General features: G+C 39.1%; 1 protein-coding gene across 3 annotated transcripts in view; it reads left to right on the top strand.

The window, feature by feature from the left end:
• P3H2 (prolyl 3-hydroxylase 2) overlaps positions 1-22,310 on the top strand; it is a 178,843-nt gene that overhangs the window by 125,690 nt on the left and 30,843 nt on the right. For all 3 annotated transcript variants that reach the window (XM_018046610.1, XM_018046612.1, XM_005675124.3), the window contains exons 2-5: positions 4,088-4,240; positions 6,455-6,644; positions 19,748-19,879; positions 21,675-21,817. In XM_018046610.1, the coding sequence (XP_017902099.1) occupies positions 4,088-4,240; positions 6,455-6,644; positions 19,748-19,879; positions 21,675-21,817 (618 nt within the window). The remainder of the gene's footprint in view (positions 1-4,087; positions 4,241-6,454; positions 6,645-19,747; positions 19,880-21,674; positions 21,818-22,310) is intronic.

Genomic DNA, 22,310 nt, shown 5'->3' on the forward strand with positions numbered 1-22,310 from the left:
CTGTTTTAAAACTAGAGTGTGTCAATGCTAACCTGTTATGTTCATAACTTATAGTCGACTCTTAACTGGAGGCCATTTTCACCGACCACAGGTACCTTATTATATCCTCATAAATTATATTTTTATGGCAGTTGCAGACTATACATATTCAGCATTAATGAGAATATATTTACATCCTTGAAATTAATAGATCGTATATAAATTGTATCCTGTTATTTATTTTTTCAAGGTTTTAGTGATTCCTGAAGCACTATCAATAAATCCTTCCAAAATCCTATGTAGTATCAATAAATTCTTCCAAAAGCCTATGTAGTAGGTGGTGTTTTGGGGGTTTCTTGATGTAGAACCAAGACACAAATGTTTAAATGACTTTTTTCAGGTTCCTTTGTTCAATCAGTGTAAATGTATACCCAATTTAGAACCTATTCCTCTTCCTTTGTATCTATATATTTGTCATTATGTAGAGTCAATATAATTTATATTTATCTGTGTTGGTGTATGAGGAATTGAGGAAATTTTGGTTAATGAAGAAACAAGAAATCCTAAATTAGTGATTTTTGACAGCAAAAATAATTCCTGAAACCCCTGACATGAGAACAAGAGAAAAGGTGGCAGGCAAAACTGGTATCAGGAAAGATTTAATGAAGGGAAGAGCAGTGGCTAAGAATATGCAAATTTAAAAGCAAAGGCTTTACTATTATTGGACAAAGATAAGAATGTCAGATCTTAAAATAGAGCAGTTTATGTTTTCTATAGTGATGGATAAGATTTTTTATATATCATGGAATAGCTCAGGATTTCTTACAGATACTTGAGGGCCAGACTGTCAAGAGCCAACTCAGTTGAATATTTTATGCCTTCCATGATTTCATATTTACTTCAGTAACAGTGAATTTCATTTCTCAAAACAACACAAGAGGAGACTCTACACATAGACATCACCAGATGGTCAACACCAAAATCAGATTGATTATATTCTTTCTGGCCAAAGATGGAGATACTCTATACAGTCGGCAAAAACAAGACCAGGAGCTGACTGTGGCTCAGATCATGAACTCCTTATTGCCAAATTCAAACTGAAATTGAAGAAAGTGGAGAAAACCACTAGACCATTCAGGTATGACCTAAATCAAATCCCTTATGATTATACAGTGGAAGTGAGAAATAGATTTAAGGGACTAGATCTGATAGACAAAGTGCCTGATGAACTATGGATGAAAGTTCGTGACATTGTACAGGAGACAGGAATCAAGACCATCTCCAAGAAAAAGAATTGCAAAAAAGCAAAATGGCTGTTTGAGAAGGCCTTGCAAATAGCTGAGAAAAGAAGAGAAGTGAAAAGCAAAGGAGAAAAGGAAAGATACACCTATTTGAATGCAGAGTTCCAAAGAATAGCAAGGAGAGATAAGAAAGCCTTCCTCAGTGATCAATAAAAAGAAATAGAGGAAAACAACAGAATGGGAAAGACTAGAGATCTCTTCAAGAAAATTAGAGATACCAAGGGAATATTTCATACAAATACGGGTTCAATAAAGGACAGAAATGGTAGGGACATAAGAGAAGCAGAAGATATTAAGAAGAGGTGGCAAGAATACACAGAAGAACTGTACAAAACAGATCTTTATGACCCAGATAATCATGATGGTGTGATCACTCACCTGGAGCAAGACATCCTGGAATGTAAACTCAAGTGGGCCTAAGAAAGAATCACTACAAACAAAGCTAGTGGAGGTGATGGAATTCCAGTTGAGCTATTTCAAATCCTAAAAGATGATGCTGTGAAAATGCTGCACTCAATATGTCAGCAAATTTGGAAAACTCAGCAGTAGCCATGGGACTGGAAAAGGTCAGTTTTCATTCCAGTTCCAAAGAAAGGAAATGCCAAAGAATGCTCAAACTACCACACAGTTGCACTCATCTCACACACTAGTAAAGTGATGCTCAAATTCTCCAAGCCAGGCTTCAGCAGTACATGAACCATGAACTTCCAGATGTTCAAGGTGGTTTTAGAAAAGGCAGAGGAACCAGAGATCAAATTGCCAACATCTGCTGGATCATCAAAAAATCAAGAGAGTTTCAGAAAACACTTATTTCTGCTTTATTGACTGTGCCAAAGCCTTTGACTGTGTGGACTACAACAAACTGTGGAAAATTCTGAAAGAGATGGGAATACCAGACCACCTGACCTGCCTCTTGAGAAGCCTATATGCAGGTTAGGAAGCAACAGTTAGAACTGGATATGGAACAACAGACTGGTTCCAAATAGGAAAAAGAGTACATCGAGGCTGTGTATTGTCACCCTGCTTATTTAACTTATATGCAGAGTACATCATGAGAAATGCTGGGCTGGATGAAGCACAAGCTGGAATAAAAATTGCTAGGAGAAATATCAATAACCTCAGATATGCAGATGATACCACCCTTATGGTATCAGAAAATGAAGAACTAAAGAGCCTCTTGATGAAAGTGAAAGAGGAGAGGGAACAAGTTGGCTTAAAGCTCAACATTCAGAAAACAAAGATCATGACATCTGGTCCCATCACTTCATTGCAAATGGAAGGGGAAATAGTGGAAACAGTGGCTGACTTTATTTTGGGGGGCTCTAAAATCCCTGCAGATGGTGATAGCAGCCATGAAATTAAAAGACACTTACTCCTTGGAAGGAAAGTTATGACCAACCTAGACAGTATATTAAAAAGCAGAGACATTACTTTGGCCAACAAAGGTCCATCTAGTCAAGGCTATGGCTTTTCCAGTGGTCATGTATGGATGTGAGTGTTGGACTGTGAAGAAAGCTGAGCACAAAAGAATTGATGCTTTTGAAGTGTGGTGTTGGAGAAGACTCTTGAGAGTCCCTTGGACTGCAAGGAGATCCAACCAGTCCATCCTAAAGGAGATCAGTGCTGGGTGTTCATTGGAAGGACTGATGTTGAAGCTGAAACTCCAATACTTTGGCCACCTGATGTGAAGAGCTGACTCTTTTGAAAAGACGCTATGCTGGGAAAGATTGAGGGCAGGAGAAGGGGACGACAGAGGATGAGACGGTTGGATGGCATCACCGACTCAATGGACATGGGTTTGGGTGGCATCCAGGAGTTGGTGATGGACAGGGAGGCCTGGTGTGCTCTGATTCATGGGGTCACAAAGAGTCAGACATGGCTGAGTGACTGAACTCAACTGACACTTCAAAATAGATCTAATGTAATTTGTACTTCATTGTAAAAATGACTAGTGCTAGTGTGATTATTCACTTTTCTGAACTGAGGTCAGACTCTGTCTATAGATATTCTCCATGGAGAAAACATAAGGTAAAATGTATTAAATCAAGCAAATTTCATTTCATTTCATTAAAAAAAAATACACCATTGCATGTTACATGGTGAACAGCATATTAAGTGGTTTAAGAGGAGATTTATAGTGTCTTTATATTTTATTGAAAACCTTTCTTTTTGTATTAATGAGAATTCAAGTTATAAGTTTGGAATCAATTTCTTAATCAAAGAAATATAGTAGTACATTTTCTGTACTATGTTTAGCATCTCGTATGGATTGGAATAATTAATTATTTTAAAATCTGTGTTCTTCATATTCTAAAGCCTTTATAGCAAACTTGGTATAGTGGAACATATCCCCAGTCTCATACTTCAGAAAGTCACAGTTTATTCCTCTATTGTCAGGATTAAAAGCAAAGGGAACAAGAAGAAAATCAGAGAAAAAAGACAAAAATATTGAAAATGTGAATCGGACATGGCACAGCGTTGGCAGTTTTTAATTTTGATCAATCACAAAACAAACAGAAGCATGTTGATTCAATTTGCCAGGAAACACAGATGGCTTCGAAATGAGGGAGAAGAGAACAAACTTAGAACAAAGCATGTTTATCCATTTTCACCATAGCCAAAATACCCATACCCACATATCATTTTAGGAGCACTTGTTTATTAACCTCCTGCCCTTTAGTGTGGAGGCTGGGTGGAGGGAATGAACCCAGCCCTGGCACTTTCAGTCTGTGAACCCTTGGACTAGTACTGAATGTGGTTTAGAAATATTTGCCTTCATTTGGTCCTTTTTTTCCCCTTCTTTATAGCTTAACCAGATGGAAAAGGCAGTGGCGGCAGCACACACATTTTTCATGGCCAACCCCGAGCACATGGAAATGCAGCAGAACATCGAAAATTATAGAACGATGACGGGCGTTGAAGACCTCCAGCTGGTAGACCAGGAGGCCAAACCACACCTGGTGAGATTTGGGGATCCTGAGCTAACCATGAGGAGCTAAGTGCTACCAAGGTTCAATGGATTCAGAGCAAATTCTTATGAGTGGATATCTCACATTGATTCTGAATTTCCAATACAGTACCATGTTTATAATTTAAGAGTCTCTAGATGAAACATTGTAGTGCAGGGTTAAAAATATTGAGAGAGAAATGAAAATTAACTTAGAAAAGCAGTATAATGTGGTGAAAAGTAAGACATGATGTAAATATTTGTAGCCCTTTCTGAGCCTCAGCCTTCCCCTGAGCCCCCATGCCTCCCACCCACAGCACTTTAATTTTACCCACTGGAGTTGAAACCCATGTGAATTGCTCAAAGGCACCCCATGATTTCCCAGCAACCAATTCAGTGGTTTTTACAGGGTACCCATACATTTCAAATTTTGATTTTTTTAAAGCTACATAAAGCTGAAGCTGAAGCAGGAAGCTGAAGCTCCAATACTTTTGTCACCTGATGCAAAGAGCCAACTCATTGGGAAAGATCCTGATGCTGGGAAAGATTGAGGGCAGGAAGAGAGGGGGATGACAGAGGATGAGATAACTGCATGGCATCACTGACTCTGGACACGTGTTTGAGCAAACTCTGGGAGATAATGAAGAACAGGGAAGTCTGGTGTGTTGCAGTCCAGGGGTTGCAAAGGGTCGCACACAACTTTGTGACTGAAAAACAACAACAAAGCTACATAATTATTCCTTCCCAGGAGGCTCAGCGGCAGAGAATCTGCTTGTCAATGCAGAAGATGGAGGAGACATGGGTTCAATTCCTGGGTCGGGAAGATCCCCCAAGGACATTTCTTGTCCCCCAAGAAATGACAACCCTCTCTAGTATTCTTGCTTGGAAAATTCCATAGACAAAGAAGCTTGAAGGGCTACAGTCCACAGGGTCACAAGGAGTCTGACAGAGCTGAGCAACTGAGCACAGTTCAGTTCAGTCGTTCAGTCATGTCAAACTCTTTGCGACCACATGGACTGCAGCATACCAAGCTTCCCTATCCATCACCAACTCCTGCAGCCTGCTCAAACTCATGTCCATCGAGTCAGTGATACGATCCAACCATCTCATCCTCTGTTGCCCTCTTCTGCTCTTGCCTTCAGTCTTTCACAGCATTAAGGTCTTTTCCAGTGAGTCAGTTCTTCGCATCAGGTGGCCAAAGTATTGGAGCTTCAGTTTCAGCATCAGTCCTTCCAATGAATATTCAGGACTGATTTGTTTGAGGATTGACTAGGTTGATCTCCTTGCAGTCCAAAGGACTCTGAAGACTCTTCTCTAAAGAGTTCAAAAGCATCAATTCTTCGGCACTCAGCCTTCTTACATCCATACATGATTGCTGGGAAAATCATAGCTTTGACTATCCAAACCTTTGTCGGCAAAGTAATGTCTCTGCTTTTTAAAATGCTCTCTAGGTTTGTCATAGCTGCTCTTCCAAGGAGCAAGCATCTTTTAATTTCATGGCTGCAGTCACTATCTGCAGTGATATTTGAAGCCTAAGAAAACAAAGTCTGTCACTGTTTCCATTGATTCCCCATCTATTTGCCATGAAGCGATGGGACTGGATGCCATGATCTTCGTTTTTTGAATGTTGGGTTTTAAGCCAGCTTTTTCACTCTCCTCTTTCACTTTCATCAAGAGGCTCCTCAGTACCTCTTTGCTTTCTGCCGTGCAGAGACGGAGCATGCATGCATACAATTATTCCTTTAAATGAAATCACCATTCTCAAAGTATGACCTTCAAGGGACTGAAGAAAAGGCTAAGAGAGGGAGATTTTAGATGGAAGTCTTTTTTCTTCTGTTTTAAAAAATTGAACCAGGCTTGAAAATGAGAATCTCATCCATTCACATGTCTTCCTGCCCTTGGTTGCATAGCCCTACCTATATTCAAACAGGTTAGAAATCAAAGTCTTGAGTGATCTCAGGAAGAAAATGAAATTGACTGATGCTGCAGCAGTAGGCTTACTCAGTCAATCCTTTCTCATTTATAATGAGTTGAAGCCAGCGACTGAACTGAACTGAACTGAAGCCAGGGCAGTTACCCTTTATCTCCCATTGTGACCCTTTTTCATCTTCCACAGTGAAAGAATCCCCTGCCCCACTTCCTAAGTGATCTAGAATCTGCCTGCATCTTGCCATTCAAGTTCTTCTTGGGTGATCTTCAAAATTTTATTTTTTCTGTTTCTTTATAGGAGAGTTACAGTGCAGGAGTCAAACATTATGAGGCCGATGACTTTGAACTAGCTATCAAGTACTTTGAACAAGCTTTAAGAGAATATTTCAATGAAGACATGGAGTGCAGAGCCCTGTGTGAGGGTCCTCAGAGATTTGAGGAATATGAATACTTAGGGTACAAAGCTGGTCTCTATGAAGCCATTGCAGGTAAAGATGATTTTTTCTTTGATTTTCTGATTGTAGGAACTCTAGATGCCAAACTGTTCCAACAATGTAAAAGTATGTATTGTAAAAATTAAATAGTGTAAAAAGATTCTCATGTACATATCACATCATGTCTCTCATGAATTATTTTCCCTAGTTTAAATTTTGGTGCTCCCAAGATTTTTCATGTGCATACTTAAATATCTATGTATTTATTATAATTATTATTTAATCTTTATTGAAATAAGTCAATATTATAAATATTGATTTTAAGTATATGTTCTGTTTTTGTTGTACTTTATGCTTAACAACATATTGTGGATTTCTTCTCATGTAAGTACATGCAGATCTACCTTACTGTATCATATGGGGAAGCATAATTTATTTGACCAGTCTTTTACTGATTAATATTGAGAAAGTTGCAACTTTTCATTATGTTTACCCATGTAGTAGTGAATAACTTTGTATGCTGCTGCTGCTGCTAAGTCACTTCAGTCGTGTCCGACTCTGTGCGACCCCATAGACGGCAGCCCACCAGGCTCCCCCGTCCCTGGGATTCTCCAGGCAAGAACACTGGAGTTGGTTGCCATTGCCTTCTCCAATGCATGAAAGTGAAAAGTGAAAGTGAAGTCACTCAGTCGTGTCCGACTCTTCGCGACCCCATGGACTGCAGCCTACCAGGCTCCTCTGTCCATGGGATTTGCCTTCTCTGATAACTTTGTATAGTTTTCTTCAATTACTTAAATGAATAACTTATTACATACAGGGATTTAATATATCACAAAGTGACATTGACTGAGGAGGTTAACTAGTTAACCTAACCTAACTTTATGGTGGGAAGTGAGTTCTCTGCTGCATATGAAAAAATACACAAAGACAAATTGTATTATACTAATACAATATTAGCTTATGTTGTATTATATTAGTTCAGTATTAGTTTAAATTGTATTATTCTAATATAATAAAAAATAGAACTGTTAGAAGAAAATGTAAGAGGATATTAATATAACAAAAGGATAGTTCTCAGACAAAAGATGAGTTTGAAGAAAAGGATAAAATTTAAAAGATTAATAAATACAAAAGATATTATAAATCAAGTTGACTTTTAATAGTAAGTGGAAAAGTTGCAAAATGTTTATAGGTAAACAGTTAATATCACTAATATTTAAACAGTCTGTGAATTATTATTAGTAACAGTGTATCTTTGCTTGTTGGTAGTAATAACAATAAGCAACATTTTTTAGCAGTTGCAGTATATATTTTATATAGTTATGTCACTTTTATATTTCTTTTAATCCTCTAAACAACTCCCTGTGGGTATTGTTATTCACCCTCTTCTCCCCTTTTAAATGAGGAATTTAGACCTCAGAAAGATTAAGTAATGGGATTAAGGTGAAGTTGAGAATCAATCCTAGGATTTTCTCACTCTGAAGCCCATACTTTGAAGATCTACACAGCTGAAAATTGACAAAGTTTATTTAGTCAATAATAAATCTTTAATGCATATTTGTTGAGTGTATACTATGTTCCAAGTTATAAAAGCATGAAAAACAATGTTCACCTGCACATAGACTCATAGAAATCCAAATTACTAAAGTCAATTTGCTTTCCCCAACTTCCAGTGTCTCTGTCTTCATCGAAAACATCACTCATCTAGTAGCTCAAACCAAAGCCCTAGATATCTTTAACTCCCAACTTTCCTTCAATTCCTATTCATTCCCCTCCCACTTGTTACTAAACTTTGATGGAGGTTGCTTCCTAATAGCATTTAAGATTTCCTAATTCTTTCCTCTCCTTTCGCTACTTTTCTGGCTCACATCAGCAGTGTATTTCAACTAATCTGCTGTGATCGCCTCCCTCCTGGTCCTCATGTTCTGATCAGGTTTTATTCTGTAGAGCAAACAGGACAGTTTTCAAAAAACGGGAATTCTGCTTATAGACATACTGATATCCCTAGACACCCCAGTGGCTTCCATTGCACTTGAAATCAAAAACCTTTAACAAAGACTTTCATCACTGCATAATAGTATACATTTTCTTCCTCTCTTTTTCCCTCTTTAAGCCACTCCTGCTGTACTTCTTTTAATTCCTAGGGTATGCCATACTCATTTCCACTCATAGGAAATTGAAAATATTTTCTATCACTTGCCTATTGTCCAGTCTTCTTAAGTACTTAATCCTCAGTGCCTACTTATGCTAGTGGTGGTTTAGTTGCTAAGTCATGTCTGACTGTTGTGACCCCATGGTCTGTCACCCACCAAGCTCCTTTGTCCATGAGATTTCCTGGGAAAGAATACTAGAGTGGGTTGCCATTTCCTTCTCCATGGCCTACTTACAGTGACTGGCAAATAGCAGGTGTTCAGTGAATATTTGTTAAATGAATGGGAGGAAGGAAGAAAAGAAAAGGATGAGGGAAAGAAGGGAGGAGATGATATATCCATCAATCATATTGCAGACATTAAAAGGGCTAATAATACTCTGAATTTGTGAAAATATAAGTCAAAGTGTTGAGGTTTCTTAGTGGGATAATTAGGAAATGTCTATCAAAATTTAGACCAGGAAATTAACTGGAAATCAATTTGCATTTGTTTGGCCTTTTTTTTTACATCGTAGAAATGTACATGCCTACACATTTCAAACTGATAGCCATAATAAATCTAGTTATAATATGTCACGATACAAAGATTATTGTTGTTCAGTCGCTACATTGTGACTCTTTGCAACCCAATGGACTGTAGCATTCCAGGCTCCTCTGTCTTCCACTATCTTCCAGAGTTTGCTCAAACTCCTGTCCGTTGAGTCAGTGATGCTGTCTAACCGCTAACCATCTCATGCTCTGCCACCCCCTTCTTTTACCTTCAGTCTTTCCCAGCGTCAGTCAGTCTTTTCCAATGACTTGGCTTTTCACATCAGGTGGCCAAAGTACTGGAGCTTCAGCTTCAGCAATGCTTTCAGTCCTTCCAGTGAATATTGAGGGTTGATTTCCTTTAGGATTGACTAGTTGTATTTCCTTGCAGTCAAAGGGACTCTCAAAAGTTTTATCCAGCAACACCATTCACAAGCATCAATTCTTCAGCGTTCAGCCTTTTTTATAGACCAACTCACATCATAGCTTTTACTATATGGAACTTTGTCGGCAAAGTAATGTCTCTGATTTTTAATAGCTGTCTAGTTTTGTCATAGCTTTCTTCCAAAGAGCAAGTGTTTGTTTTTTTAAATCAATTTATTTTAATTGGAGGATAATTACTTTACAATATCTTGATGGTTTTTGCCATACATCAACATGAATTGCCACAAGTATACATGCATCCCACACATCCTGAACCCCTCTCCCACCTCCCTCCATGCCCTATCGCTCTGGGTTTTTCCAGAGCACTGAATTTGGGTGTCCTGCTTCATGCATCAAATTTATACTGGTCATCTATTTTATATACGGTAATATACATGTTTCAATGCTATTCTCTCAAATCATCCCACCCTTGCCTTTTCCCACTGAGTCCAAAAGTCTGTTCTTTACCTCCATGTCTCCTTTGCTTAGTTTTATGGCTGCAGTCATGGTCTGCTATGATTTTAGAGCCCAAGAAAATAAGATCTGTCACTGTTTCCACGTTTTTCCTTTTCTATTTGCCGTATAGGCTATTTGATACAACATCTATTTGATATAGGCTGGTATCAAGATTGCTAGGAGAAATGTCAACAACCTCAGATATGCAGATGATACCTTTCTAATGGCAGATAGTAAAGAGGAATTAAGAGCCTTTTGATGAAGATGAAAGAGGAGAGTGAAAAATCTGGCTTAAAATTCAACATCCAAAAACTAAGATCATGGTATCTGTTCCCAACACTTAATGGCAAATAGAAGGGGAAAAAGTGGAAGCCGTGACATTTTTTTCATCCCCCTCTCAGGTTCCAAAATCACTGCTGACATTGACTGTGGTCATGGAATTAAAACACACTTGTTCTTTGGAAGGACAAACCTAGATAGCCTATTAAAAAGCAGTGACATCACTTTGCCAACAAAGGCCCCTGTAGTCAAACCTATGGCTTTTCCAATAGTTATATACAGATGTGAGAGTTGGACCATAAAGAAGGCTGAGCTCTGAATAACTAATGCTTTTGAATTGTGATGCTGGAGAAGACCTTTGAGAGTCCCTTGCACTACTAGAGGAATCAAACCAGTAAATCTTAAAATAAATCAACCCTGAATATTCATTGGAAAGACTGATGTTGAAGCTGAAACTCCAGTACTTTGGCCTCCTAATGTGAAGAGCTGACTCATTGGAAAAGACTCTGATGCTGGGAAAGATTGAAGGCAGGAGGAGAAGGGGATGGCAGAGGATGAGATGTTTAGATAGAATCACTGACTCAATGGACATGAGTTTGAACAAACTCTGGGAGATGGTGGAGGACAGGAAAGCTTGATGTGCTGTAGTCCATGGGGTTGCAAAGAGTCGGACATGACTTAGTGACTGAACAACAATAAAAACGATGGGACTGGATGCCATGATTTTAGGTTTTTTAATGTTGGGTTTCAAGTCAGCTTTTCCGCTTTCTTCTTTCACCTTCATCAAGAAGCTCTTTAGTTCCTCTTAACTTTTGCTGTTATTTTCTTCATATCTGAGATTGTTGCTGTTTCTCCCCTGGGCAATCTTGATTCCAGCCCAGCATTTCACATGATACATTCTGCACAGAAGTTAAATAAATAGAATGAGAGTATATAACCTTGTTATATTCCCTTCCCAAGTCTGAACCAGTCCATTGTTCTGTGTCCAATTCTAGTGTTGCTTCTTGACCTGCATACAGTTTTTTTAGGAGGCAGCTAAGACAGTCTGGTACTGCCACCTCTTTAAGAATTTTCCACAATTTGTTGTGATCCACACAGTCAAAGACTTTAGCATAGTCATGACGCAGAAGTAGATATTTTTTTGGAAATTCCATTTTCTGTGATCCAATGAATGTTGGCAATTTGATCTTTGGTTCCTTTGCTTCTTCAAAATTCAGCTTGCATATCTGGAAGTTCTTGGTTCACATATTGCTGAAGCCTAGCTTGAAGTATTTTGAGCATGAACTTGCTAGCACATGAAATAAGCACAACTGTATGGCAGTTTCAACATTCTTTGGCATTGCTTTTCTTTGGGATTGGAATGAAAACTGACCCTTTTCAGTCTTGTGGCCAGTGCCGAGTCGTCCAAATTTGCTGACATATTTTAGGCATCATTTTAACAGCATCATCTTTTAGGATTTGAAATAGCTCAGCTGGAATTCCATCACCTCCACTAGCTTTGTTTGTAGTAATGCTTTCTAAGGTCCATTTGGCTTCACATTCCAGGATGTCTGGGTCTAGGTGAGTGACCACACCATCCTGGTTATCCAGGTCATTAAGACCTTTCTTATATAGTTCTTCTGTGTATTCTTGCCACTTCTTCTTAATCTGTGTCATATCTTTTTGGCTTTTCATACTGTCCATGGGGTTCTTCAGGCAAAAATACTGGAATGGGTTGCTGTTTCCTTCTCCAGTGGACCATATTTTGTCGAAACTCTTCACTATGAGTCATCTGTCTTGGGTTGTCCTGCACGACATGGCTCATAGCTTCATTGAGTTACACAAGTCCCTTGGCCATGACAAAGTTGTGATACATGAAGGGACCTACAAAGATATTACATATTTGTTGGCCATATTCCCCATGCTGTACATTTCTGACCCATGACTCATTTATTTTGCAACTGTAAGTTTGTATATCTTAACCTCCCTCACCTATCTGCCTTCCACCCCTGACCCACTGGCCTCTTTGTTTTCTATAACTCTGTTTCTATTTTGTTATATTTGTATATTTATTTTCTTTTTGGATTGCACATATAAGTGAAACCATACAATATTGGTCTTTCTGTGTCTAACTTAGGAGAATAATACTTTCTAGGTCCATCCAGGTGTTGCTATTAGCAAAATTTCATTCTTTCTATGATTGAGGGCTGAGAAATATTGCACAGGAGATATATATATATATGACATACATGTGATATATGTATCACATCTTTATATATTCATCTAGTTGTAAATATATCATTTGCAAAGTGATTTCTTACATACACATTCTGTTACCCAAAATCAACTCAATTTATTTAAAATCAATGCAGAATTGTTGGGGAATTTTCCTCAATATGTTTTATTTTCCTGCGCTCTGCCAGAGCCATTTACCTGCATTTTTGAAAGTACTGCTCACTTGAGTGTCAGTTTGTGTGCTTCATATTTCAAGTGTTGAATATTCTTTTAACTTAATTTTTTTTATTTGAGAATGGGCAGGTTTTTCCTTTATTCAGTTCAGTTTGCTTGCTCAGTCATGACTGAATCTTTATGACCCCATGGACTGCAGCATGCCAGACTTCCCTGTCCATCAGCAACTCCTGGAGCTTACTCAAACTCAAGTCCATTGAGTTGGTGATGCCATCCAACCATCTCATCCTCTGTCATCCCCTTCTCCTCCCACCTTCAATCTTTCCCAGCATCAGGGTCTTTTCAAATGAGTCAGTTCTTCACATCAGGTGGCCAAAGTTTTGGAGTTTCAGCTTCAGTATCAGTCCTTCCAATGAATATTCAGGACTGATTTCCTCTGGGATAGACTGGTTGGATCTCCTTGCAGTCCATGGAACTCTCAAGAATCGTCTCCAACACCAAAGTTCAAAAGCATCAATTTTTCTGGGCTCAGCTTTCTTTATACTCCAATTTTCACATCCTTACATGACTACTGGAAAAAACATAGCTTTCACTAGATGGAACTTTGTTGGCAAAGTCTCTGCTTTTTAATATGCTGTCTGGGTTGGTCATAGCTTTTCTTCTAAGGAGAAAGGGTATTTTAATTTCATGGCTGCAGTCACCATCTACAGTGATTTTTGGAGCCCCTCAAAATAAGGTCTTACATTGTTTCCATATCTATTTGTCATGAAGTGATGAGACCAGATGCCATGATCTAAGTTTTCTGAATGTTGGGTTTTAAGCCAGCTTTTTCACTCTCTTCTTTCACTTTTGTCAAGAGGCTCTTTAGTTCTTCACTTTCTGCCATAAGGGTGGTGTCATCTGCATATCTGAGGTTATTGATATTTCTCCCAGCAATCTTGATTCCAGCTTGTGCTTCATCCAGCCCGGCATTTCACATGATGTACTCTGCATATAAATTAAATAAGCAGGATGACAATATACAGCCTTGATGTACTCCTTTCCTGATTTGGAACCAGTCTGTTGTTCCATGTCCAGTTCTAACTGTTTCTTCCTGATCTGCATACAGATTTCTCAAGAGGCAGGTCAGGCGGTCTGGTATTCCCATCTCTTGAAGAATTTTCCACAGTTTCTTGTGATCCACACAGTCAAAGGCTTTGGAATTTTCAATAAAGCAGAAGTAGATATTTTTTCTGAAACTCTCTTGCTTTTTCCATGATCCAACGGATGTTGGCAATTTGATCTCCGGTTCCTCTGCCTTTTCTAAATCCAGCTTGAACATCTGGAAGTCCACAGTTCACGTACTGTTGAAGCTTGGCTTGGAGAATTTTGAGCATTACTTTGCTGGTGTGTGAGGTGAGTGTAATTGTGCGGTAGTTTGAACATTCTTTGGCATTGCCTTTCTTTGGGATTGAAATTAAAACTGACCTTTTCCAGTCCTATGGCCACTGCTGAATTTTCCAAATTTGCTGGCATATTGAATTGCAGCAGTTTAACAGCATCATCTTCTAGGATTTGAAATAGCTCAACTGGAATTCCATCATCTCTACTCGCTTTGTTCATAGTGATGCTTCCTAAGGCCCACTTGACTTTGCATTCCCGGATGTCTGGCTCTCGATGAATGATCACACTATCGTGTATATCTGGGTTCTGAAGATCTTTTTGTATAGTTCTTCTGTGTATTCTTGCCACCTCTTCTTATTGTCTTCTGCTTCTGTTAGGTCTGTTATTGTGCCCTTCTTTGCATGAAATATTCCGTTGGTATCTCTAATTTTCCTGAAGAGATCTCTAGTCTTTCCCATTCTATTGTTTTCCTCTATTTCTTTGCATTGATCGCTGAGGAAGGCTTGCTTATCTCTCCTTGCTATTCTTTGGAACTCTTCATTCAAATGGGTATATATTTCCTTTTCTCCTTTCCCTTTAGCTTCTCTTCTTTTCTCAAGCATTTGTAAGGCCTTCTCAGACAACCATTTTGCCTCTTTGCACCTCCTTTTCTTGGGGATGGTCTTGATCACTGCCTCCTGGACCTTGTCCTGACCTCTGTCCATAGTTCTTCAGGCACTCTGTCTATCAGATATAAACTCTTGAATCTGTTTGTCACTTCCACTCCATAAGGGATTTGATTTAGGTCATACTTGAATGGTCTAGTGACTTTCCCTGCTTTCTTCAATTTAAGTCTGAATTTTACAATAAGGAGTTCATGATCTGAGCCACAGTCAGCTCCAGGTCTTGTTTGTGCTGACTGTATAGAGTTTTTCCATCTTTTGCTGCAAAGAATATGATCAATCTGATTTTAGTATTGACCATCTGGTGATGTCCATGTGTAGAGTCTTCTCTTGTGTTGTTGGAAGAGGGTGTTTGCTATGACCCATGCATTCTCTTGGCAAAACTCTGTTAGCCTTGACCTGCTTCATTTTGTACTCCAAGGCCAAATTTACCTGTTACTCCAGATATCTGTTGACTTCCTACTTTTGCATTCTAGTCCCCTCTAATGAAAAAGACATCTTTTTTGGTTATTAGTTCTAGAAGGTCTTCATAGAACCATTCAATTTCAGCTTCTTCAGCATTACTGGTTGGGGTATAGACTTGGATTACTATGATATTGAATGGTTTGCCTTGGAAATGAACAGAGATCATTCTGTTATTTTTGTGACTGCATCCAAGAACTGCATTTCAGACTCTTTTGTTGACTATGAGGGCTACACCATTTCTTCTAAGGGAGTCTTGCCCCCAGTAGTAGATATAATGGTCATCTGAGTTAAATTCACCCACTACAGTCGATTTTATTTCACTGACTCCTTTATTAAAGTTTGTTATTTAGTTCACTGTTTTCCTTTATTAAAGTTTACTATCTTCTGTTTTTCTAAGGATAGGTATCCTGCTTTCATGCCCACATTCGTCTCTACACTTGCTTCTAGCAATGGCCAATGAACAGTTCTTGCACTGTCCTATATCTGGTTTAAGTGAATTGACTGACAAATTCTTACTGATTAACATTTTGTCATTTTCTGAGGTCACCACAGCTGTTGGTTGCTGGAAAAGAATAGAAGTCTGCAAACTCAGGCTATTAATACTTTACACAGCTACCACCATCATCACCCCACTTCCAATAAAGAACAGCAATAAAAAAAATCATGGTCCCTCAAGTTCAATCAAATATTATATGTTACAGAAATATGTTGTCTTCTTGGGAATTTGAAGCATATCCACTTTATTATGAGATATAAATCTTTAAAAGTATTTCCATACAAGTATCTTGAGTCTCAAACATATTAAAATATATTAATTGCACAATAAAATTTGATATAGAACAGAGGCAAAGAATCTAACTAATAAAAAGAATATCATTACTCTATGTAAATTCCTATCAGATTTAAAAATATTTTCAATTAGAGTAAAATTGGCTTTTAAACTGCAGAATGTATTTAGAAAGCCAGAATTTTTTAATATTAGATTTAGAAGAATGTTGCAAATTGGAGAAAACTACAAATGACTTCTGAATGAAGTTATTTATTGCTAGCCATGTTCACTGAAAGCCCTAAAGGATATAATTTTACCACTCTTATTTTTCTGCTTTTTATACCTTGCTTTGAAAAATACTTTCATTCAGATTGTGTTGTGTGTATTTCCCACCTTTTCCTTTTGCTTGTCATTTGAAATTAGTAGTGTGTATTACAAGGTAAAGAGGAAAGCAAATGGCCAGCAAAACTAGGAGAAACATTTGAGAGTTGTTTGTTATTTTTTTAAGAAATAAAATATCTAGCTATAAGCCCTATTTCTAACATACTAATCAAATAAACAAAACCCATTCTTCTCCTCACACCCTCCAAGTGGAATTAAGAACCAAAGGATAATAGTAATGCTATTATCTGTCCTATATTGGATTGATTAGCCAGGTTTTAGAGAACTGGCACATTGTCCTACACACCAGAAAACATGTATTTCCTTTCTGTTTTGTTTTGGGTTCCGTCTTCAAGGTCATCCAGATATAAGCCAAACTCTGCCTAATAGAGAGCATTTTGAAAGGAGGCAGTTGTGAATTAGAATATATAGTAATAAAGTAGGGAAGTTTTATCATTATTCTCAAGAGAACTCACTCTGCACAAGCATGAATGGACTGTTTTCTTAATGGAAAAGACTGCCTCCTTCTTTATTGTAAAAATAGTCAGGGCGAAGTATAAGAAGGGTTTTCTTTCTGGGACATCAGCCTCTTGTGTTTCCTTAGCTTCTGCTTGGATGAGCTAGAATCCAGAGCTGTTAATAAAATGAGCATGAAAACTGCTACACTTCAGGATCCCCACCCATTTGCAAGTGACAAGAACGGGGACAAAGAAAGGGAAACAAAGAGAAAGAGACAAAGTGCTCCTTCAAATTCTTTACTTTTCCTCCTTCTCCTATTTTACCAGTTTCTATAGTATTAAGGGGCTTTCCAGATGGCTCAGAAGTAAAGAACCCATCTGCCAAGCAGGAGACGAGGGTTCAATCTTGGATTGAAACAATCCCTTGGAGAAAGAAATGGCAACCCGCTTCAGTATTCTTGCCTGGGAAATCCCATGGGCAGAGGAGACTGGAGGGCTACAGTCTATGAGGTCGCATAGAGTCAGACCCAAGTTACTAAAACACCAACAGTATTAGCAAATATGGAAAACTCAGCAGTGGCCATAAGACTGGAAAAGTCAGTTTTCATCCCAATCCTAAAGAAAGAAAATGCCAAAGAATGCTCAAACTACCACACAATTGTACTCATCTCACATGCTAGTAAAGTAATGCTTAAATTTCGCCAAGCCAGGCTTTAGCAATACATGAACCGTGAACATCCAGATGTTCAAGCTGGTTTTAGAAAAGGTAGAGGAACCAGAGATTGAATTGTCAACATCCACTGGATCATCAAAAAAGCAAGAGCGTTCCAGAAAAGCATCAATTTCTGCTTTTTTGACTTGCCAAAGCCTTTGACTGTGTGGATCACAATAAACTGTGGAAAATTCTTCAAGAGATGGGAATACCAGACCGCCTGACCTGCCTCCTGAGACATATGTATGCAGGTCAGGAAGCAACTGTTAGAACTGGACATGGAACAACAGACTGGTTCCAAGTAGGGAAAAGAATACGTCAAGGCTGTATATTGTCACCCTGCTTAATATACTTATACGCAGAGTACATCATGAGAAACACTGGCCTGGAGGAAGCACAAGCTGGAATCAAGATTGCTGGGAGAAATTTCAATAACCTAAGATATACAGATGACACCCCCCTTATGGCAGAAAGTGAAGAAGAACTAAAGAGCCTCCTGATGAAAGTGAAAGAGAAGAGTGAAAAAGTTGGCTCAAAGCTCAACATTCAGAAAACTAAGATCATGGAATCTGGTCCCATCACTTCATGGGAAATAGATGAGGAAACAGTGGCTGACTATTTTTCTGGGCTCCAAAATTACTGCAGATGGTGACTGCAGCCATGAAATTAAAAGATACTTACTCCTTGGAAGGAGTTTTGACCACCTAGACAGCATATTCAAAAGCAGAGACATTACTTTGCCAACAAAGGTCTGTCTAGTCAAGGCTATGGTTTTTCCAGTGGTCATGTATGGATGTGAGAGTTGGACTGTGAAGAAAGCTGAGCACAGAAGAATTGATGCTTTTGAACTGTGATGTTGGAGAAGACTCTTGAGAGTACCTTGAACTGCAAGGAGAGCCATCTAGTCCATCCTAAAGGAGATCAGTGCTGGGTGTTCATTGGAAGGACTGATGCTGAAGCTGAAACTCCAATACTTTGGCCACCTGATGTGAAGAGCTGACTCATTGGAAAAGAACCTAATGCTGGGAAAGATTGAGGGCAGGAGGAGAAGGGGATGACAGAGGATGAGATGGTTGGATGGCATCACCAACTCGATGGACATGAGGTTTGGGTAAATTCCAGGAGTTGGTGATGGACAGGGAGGCCTGGCGTGCTGCGATTCATGGGGTCGCAAAGAGTCGGACACAACTAAGCAACTGAACTGAACTGAACTAAGAATAGGTTCCTGCTCAATAGATGTAAAGGAGTGTTGTTTCTATTTCTCTTTTAGTAAAGGTTGCTTGAAAATACTAACCAAGAAAAGGAGCACTGTGGTTTCACTTTTCTGTATTATCTCACCACGTACAGAGTAGTTCTTTTCTCTCGTCTGGTCCTTAAAGTAACTGGGGTCTGAACTTCCCATCATGACTCGAGGACACCTCAGACCATCTAAATCTAAAAAGAGAGACCTGAAGTTGTTAAATAAGGAAGTCACTACTCAGCTGGGTGTGGGTGGGATGAGATAACCTGTGTCAGTTTCAGGAGCCATGAAAAGGATCACAGAAAGAAAGAGTGATGTATGGAGGTAAGATTGGGAACCAGAAGATTTGGAGTCCGCTAGTAATTAGACTCGGAGAAGGCAATGGCAATCCACTCCAATACTCTTGCCTGGAAAACCCCATGGACGGAGGAGCCTGGTAGGCTGTAGTCCATGGGGTCGCTAAGAGTCGGACACGACTGAGCGACTTCACTTTCACTTTTCACTTTCATGCATTGGAGAAGGAAATGGCAACCCACTCCAGTGTTCTTGCCTGGAGAATCCCAGGGACGGGGGAGCCTGGTGGGCTGCTGTCTCTGGGGTCGCACAGAGTCGGACACGACTGAATCGACTTAGCAGCAGCAGCAGTAATTAGTCTAGTGATCACTGGTTAGGAAGCTTTGGCAAGTCACTTACTTCCTTTTCGCTGTGAAAACAACCTCTGGTCATAAGTGAGAATAATGATAGTAATGATGATATTGCTCTCAGAGTGTGTGGTTAGAGCGCCAAGTGTGGCCACGGCACTCGCTGTGAAGCCTGGTTATTGAGCAGTGGAGGGGGACCCACATCCCGGCTCTTGTTTTCCAGATCACTGCCTGCAGGTGCTGGTTTGTCAGCATGAATGTGTGAGAGAGCTTGCCACTCGCCCCGGCCGCCTCTCGCCAATCGAGAACTTTCTTCCCCTGCACTATGACTACCTACAGTTTGCCTACTATCGAGGTAAAGCATGGACTATCTGTGAAGACCTCTAAGGGAGGGGTGTCGCTTACCATAACAGACATCGAATTGTGAGTTGGTCCTCTGCCTTCCTCAGTTGCAGTCAAGAGATAGGAGTGGATGCATTTTCTCTGTCACCTCATGTCACTGCAGCTCAGAACAAGAGCAGAAGGTGGAACGACAGGTGCACAAATGGGACAATGCCCTGCACGTTCTACTACGTTGCTATTTCATGTGATTTTTAAATTTAATTTTAAAAATAATATACTCACAGGCTTTAAAGACTAAATATTTAAAAGCTTCTCTATTTCTTTTCCCCACAACCTAATTTCAGGTCCTACAATCCACAGTTTCTTATTTACTCTTCCAAAATTTTATACAGAAACATCACACACACACATACACACAAGCACAGTCTCTGACTTATGTTTTCCTCTTATAAATAGTAGATAATGCATTATTTATACCTGCCCTTACATTCCCTGGTGGCTCAGACGATAAAGCGTCAGCCCGCAATGCCGGAGACCCGGGTTCGATCCCTGGGTTGGGAAGATCCCCTGGAGAAGGAAATGGCAACCCACTCCAGTACTCTTGCCTAGAAAACTCCATGGATGGAGGAGCCTGGTGGGCTACAGTCCATGGGATCACAAAGAGTCAGACACGACTGAGTGACTTCACAACAACTCAACAACTACGTTGTTTTCTTCACTTAACAATACGTATCAGATATTTTTTGTTAAACTGGACTTATGAATTTCCCTTTTGCTTGATTAAAAATGATCAAGTTTTGGCAGTTTTATTTGGTTCAATCTAGTTGTTTCAATACGTAAAGAACTTCATTATTAATTTTTTGTGTTTATATCTGGTTATCATTGTAGTGTAATTTATTTCATGTCTCCTTACTGATGAGCATTATTTTGTTTGTAATATTTTACTCTTACAATCAGTGATCAAATAAATATTATAGGCAAGTCACTTACATTTGCACATGAACATGTATAGAATACATTCCCCAAAGTACAGTTGCTGCATCAAACTGTTTATTTGTTCGTAACTTTGACAGATGTTGCCAATTTTTCCTCCACATGGACTATCTTTTTCATTGCTCAGCAACAAAATATATTATCAAATTTTTAGATATTCCCAAATCTTATATTAGGTGAAAACTGATATCTCCATAAAGTTTTAATTTCCATTTATCCTATTGAGAAATAGAGAGAGAGTGAGTACCTTATGTTTAAAAGCAATTACTAGATTTTGGATTGCTGAAGTTGGTCTTAGATATCATGTTTTCAAATTCAGTACAGAAATCAGAATTAACTCCAAAATTTCTGCTCAAGATTAAATAATATAAATTGCCAACAAACATTTTTGGGTGTAGGCTTTTGATAATTTGTTGAAGACGTCAAGCAGCGTAGCAGACCAAAATTAGTACTTTTGAATATCTGAAATCACAGCCTTCCTCTTATCTGCAACTGTTTTCGCAACTTCACAGTATCTTCCCTCTTTTAAGTTTTATTTTATCTTGGAGTACAGTTGATTACAATGTTGTGTTAGTTTCAGGTGTACAGCAAAGTGTTTCAATTATGCGTATACATATATCTGTTCTTTTTCAGAGTGTTTTCCCGTATAGATTATTACAGAGTGTTGGGTAGAATTCCCTGGGCTGTACAGTAGGTAGAACCTTCCCTGTTTTGATCACTTAATGCTGACTTTCATAGACATGTTGACATATCTCTTAAAAATTTTGTATAAAAGTCTAGACTGACTCTAATGCCCCGACTCCTGGGTTTTTCAGTAGGCGAATATGTAAAAGCCTTGGAGTGTGCCAAGGCCTATCTTCTGCTGCATCCGGATGACGAGGATGTCCTCGACAATGTGGATTACTATGAGGGTCTACTGGACGGCAGCACTGACCCAGCATCTATCGAGGCCAGAGAGGTGAGACCCATGTCTGAGAAGAAACTCTTTATCCTGCTGGGTGCTCTGGAGAGAGCTGGCAAAAATATAGCATTTTTTTTAAAGATAGCTAACGACGGAGTAAAGGTTCTACGATTCAATTCTTTCTAACTATAAATATTAGTCATAAAAGCCTGTATTTCACACACATGCTAGCTTGTCAAATCTTTGGAAAGAGAGATAACTTTTTGAAGCTGTGGATATTTTTTAGCTCATTTCTTACTGTCTAAAGAAAAATATTTCCACTTGCACATTCAGTTCAGTCGCTCAGTCGTATCTGACTCTTTGCGACCCCGTGGACTGCCAGGCCTCCCTGTCCATCACCAACTTCCAGAGTTTACTCAGACTCATGTCCATTGAGTCGGTGATGCCATGCAACCATCTCATCCTCTGTCATCCCCTTCTCCTCTCACCTTCAATCTTTCCCAGCATCAGGGTCTTTTCAAATGAGTTTCAGCTTCAACATCAGTCCGTC

This window comes from Capra hircus, chromosome 1, assembly GCF_001704415.2.
Source record: "Capra hircus breed San Clemente chromosome 1, ASM170441v1, whole genome shotgun sequence".
NCBI lineage: Eukaryota > Metazoa > Chordata > Mammalia > Artiodactyla > Bovidae > Capra > Capra hircus.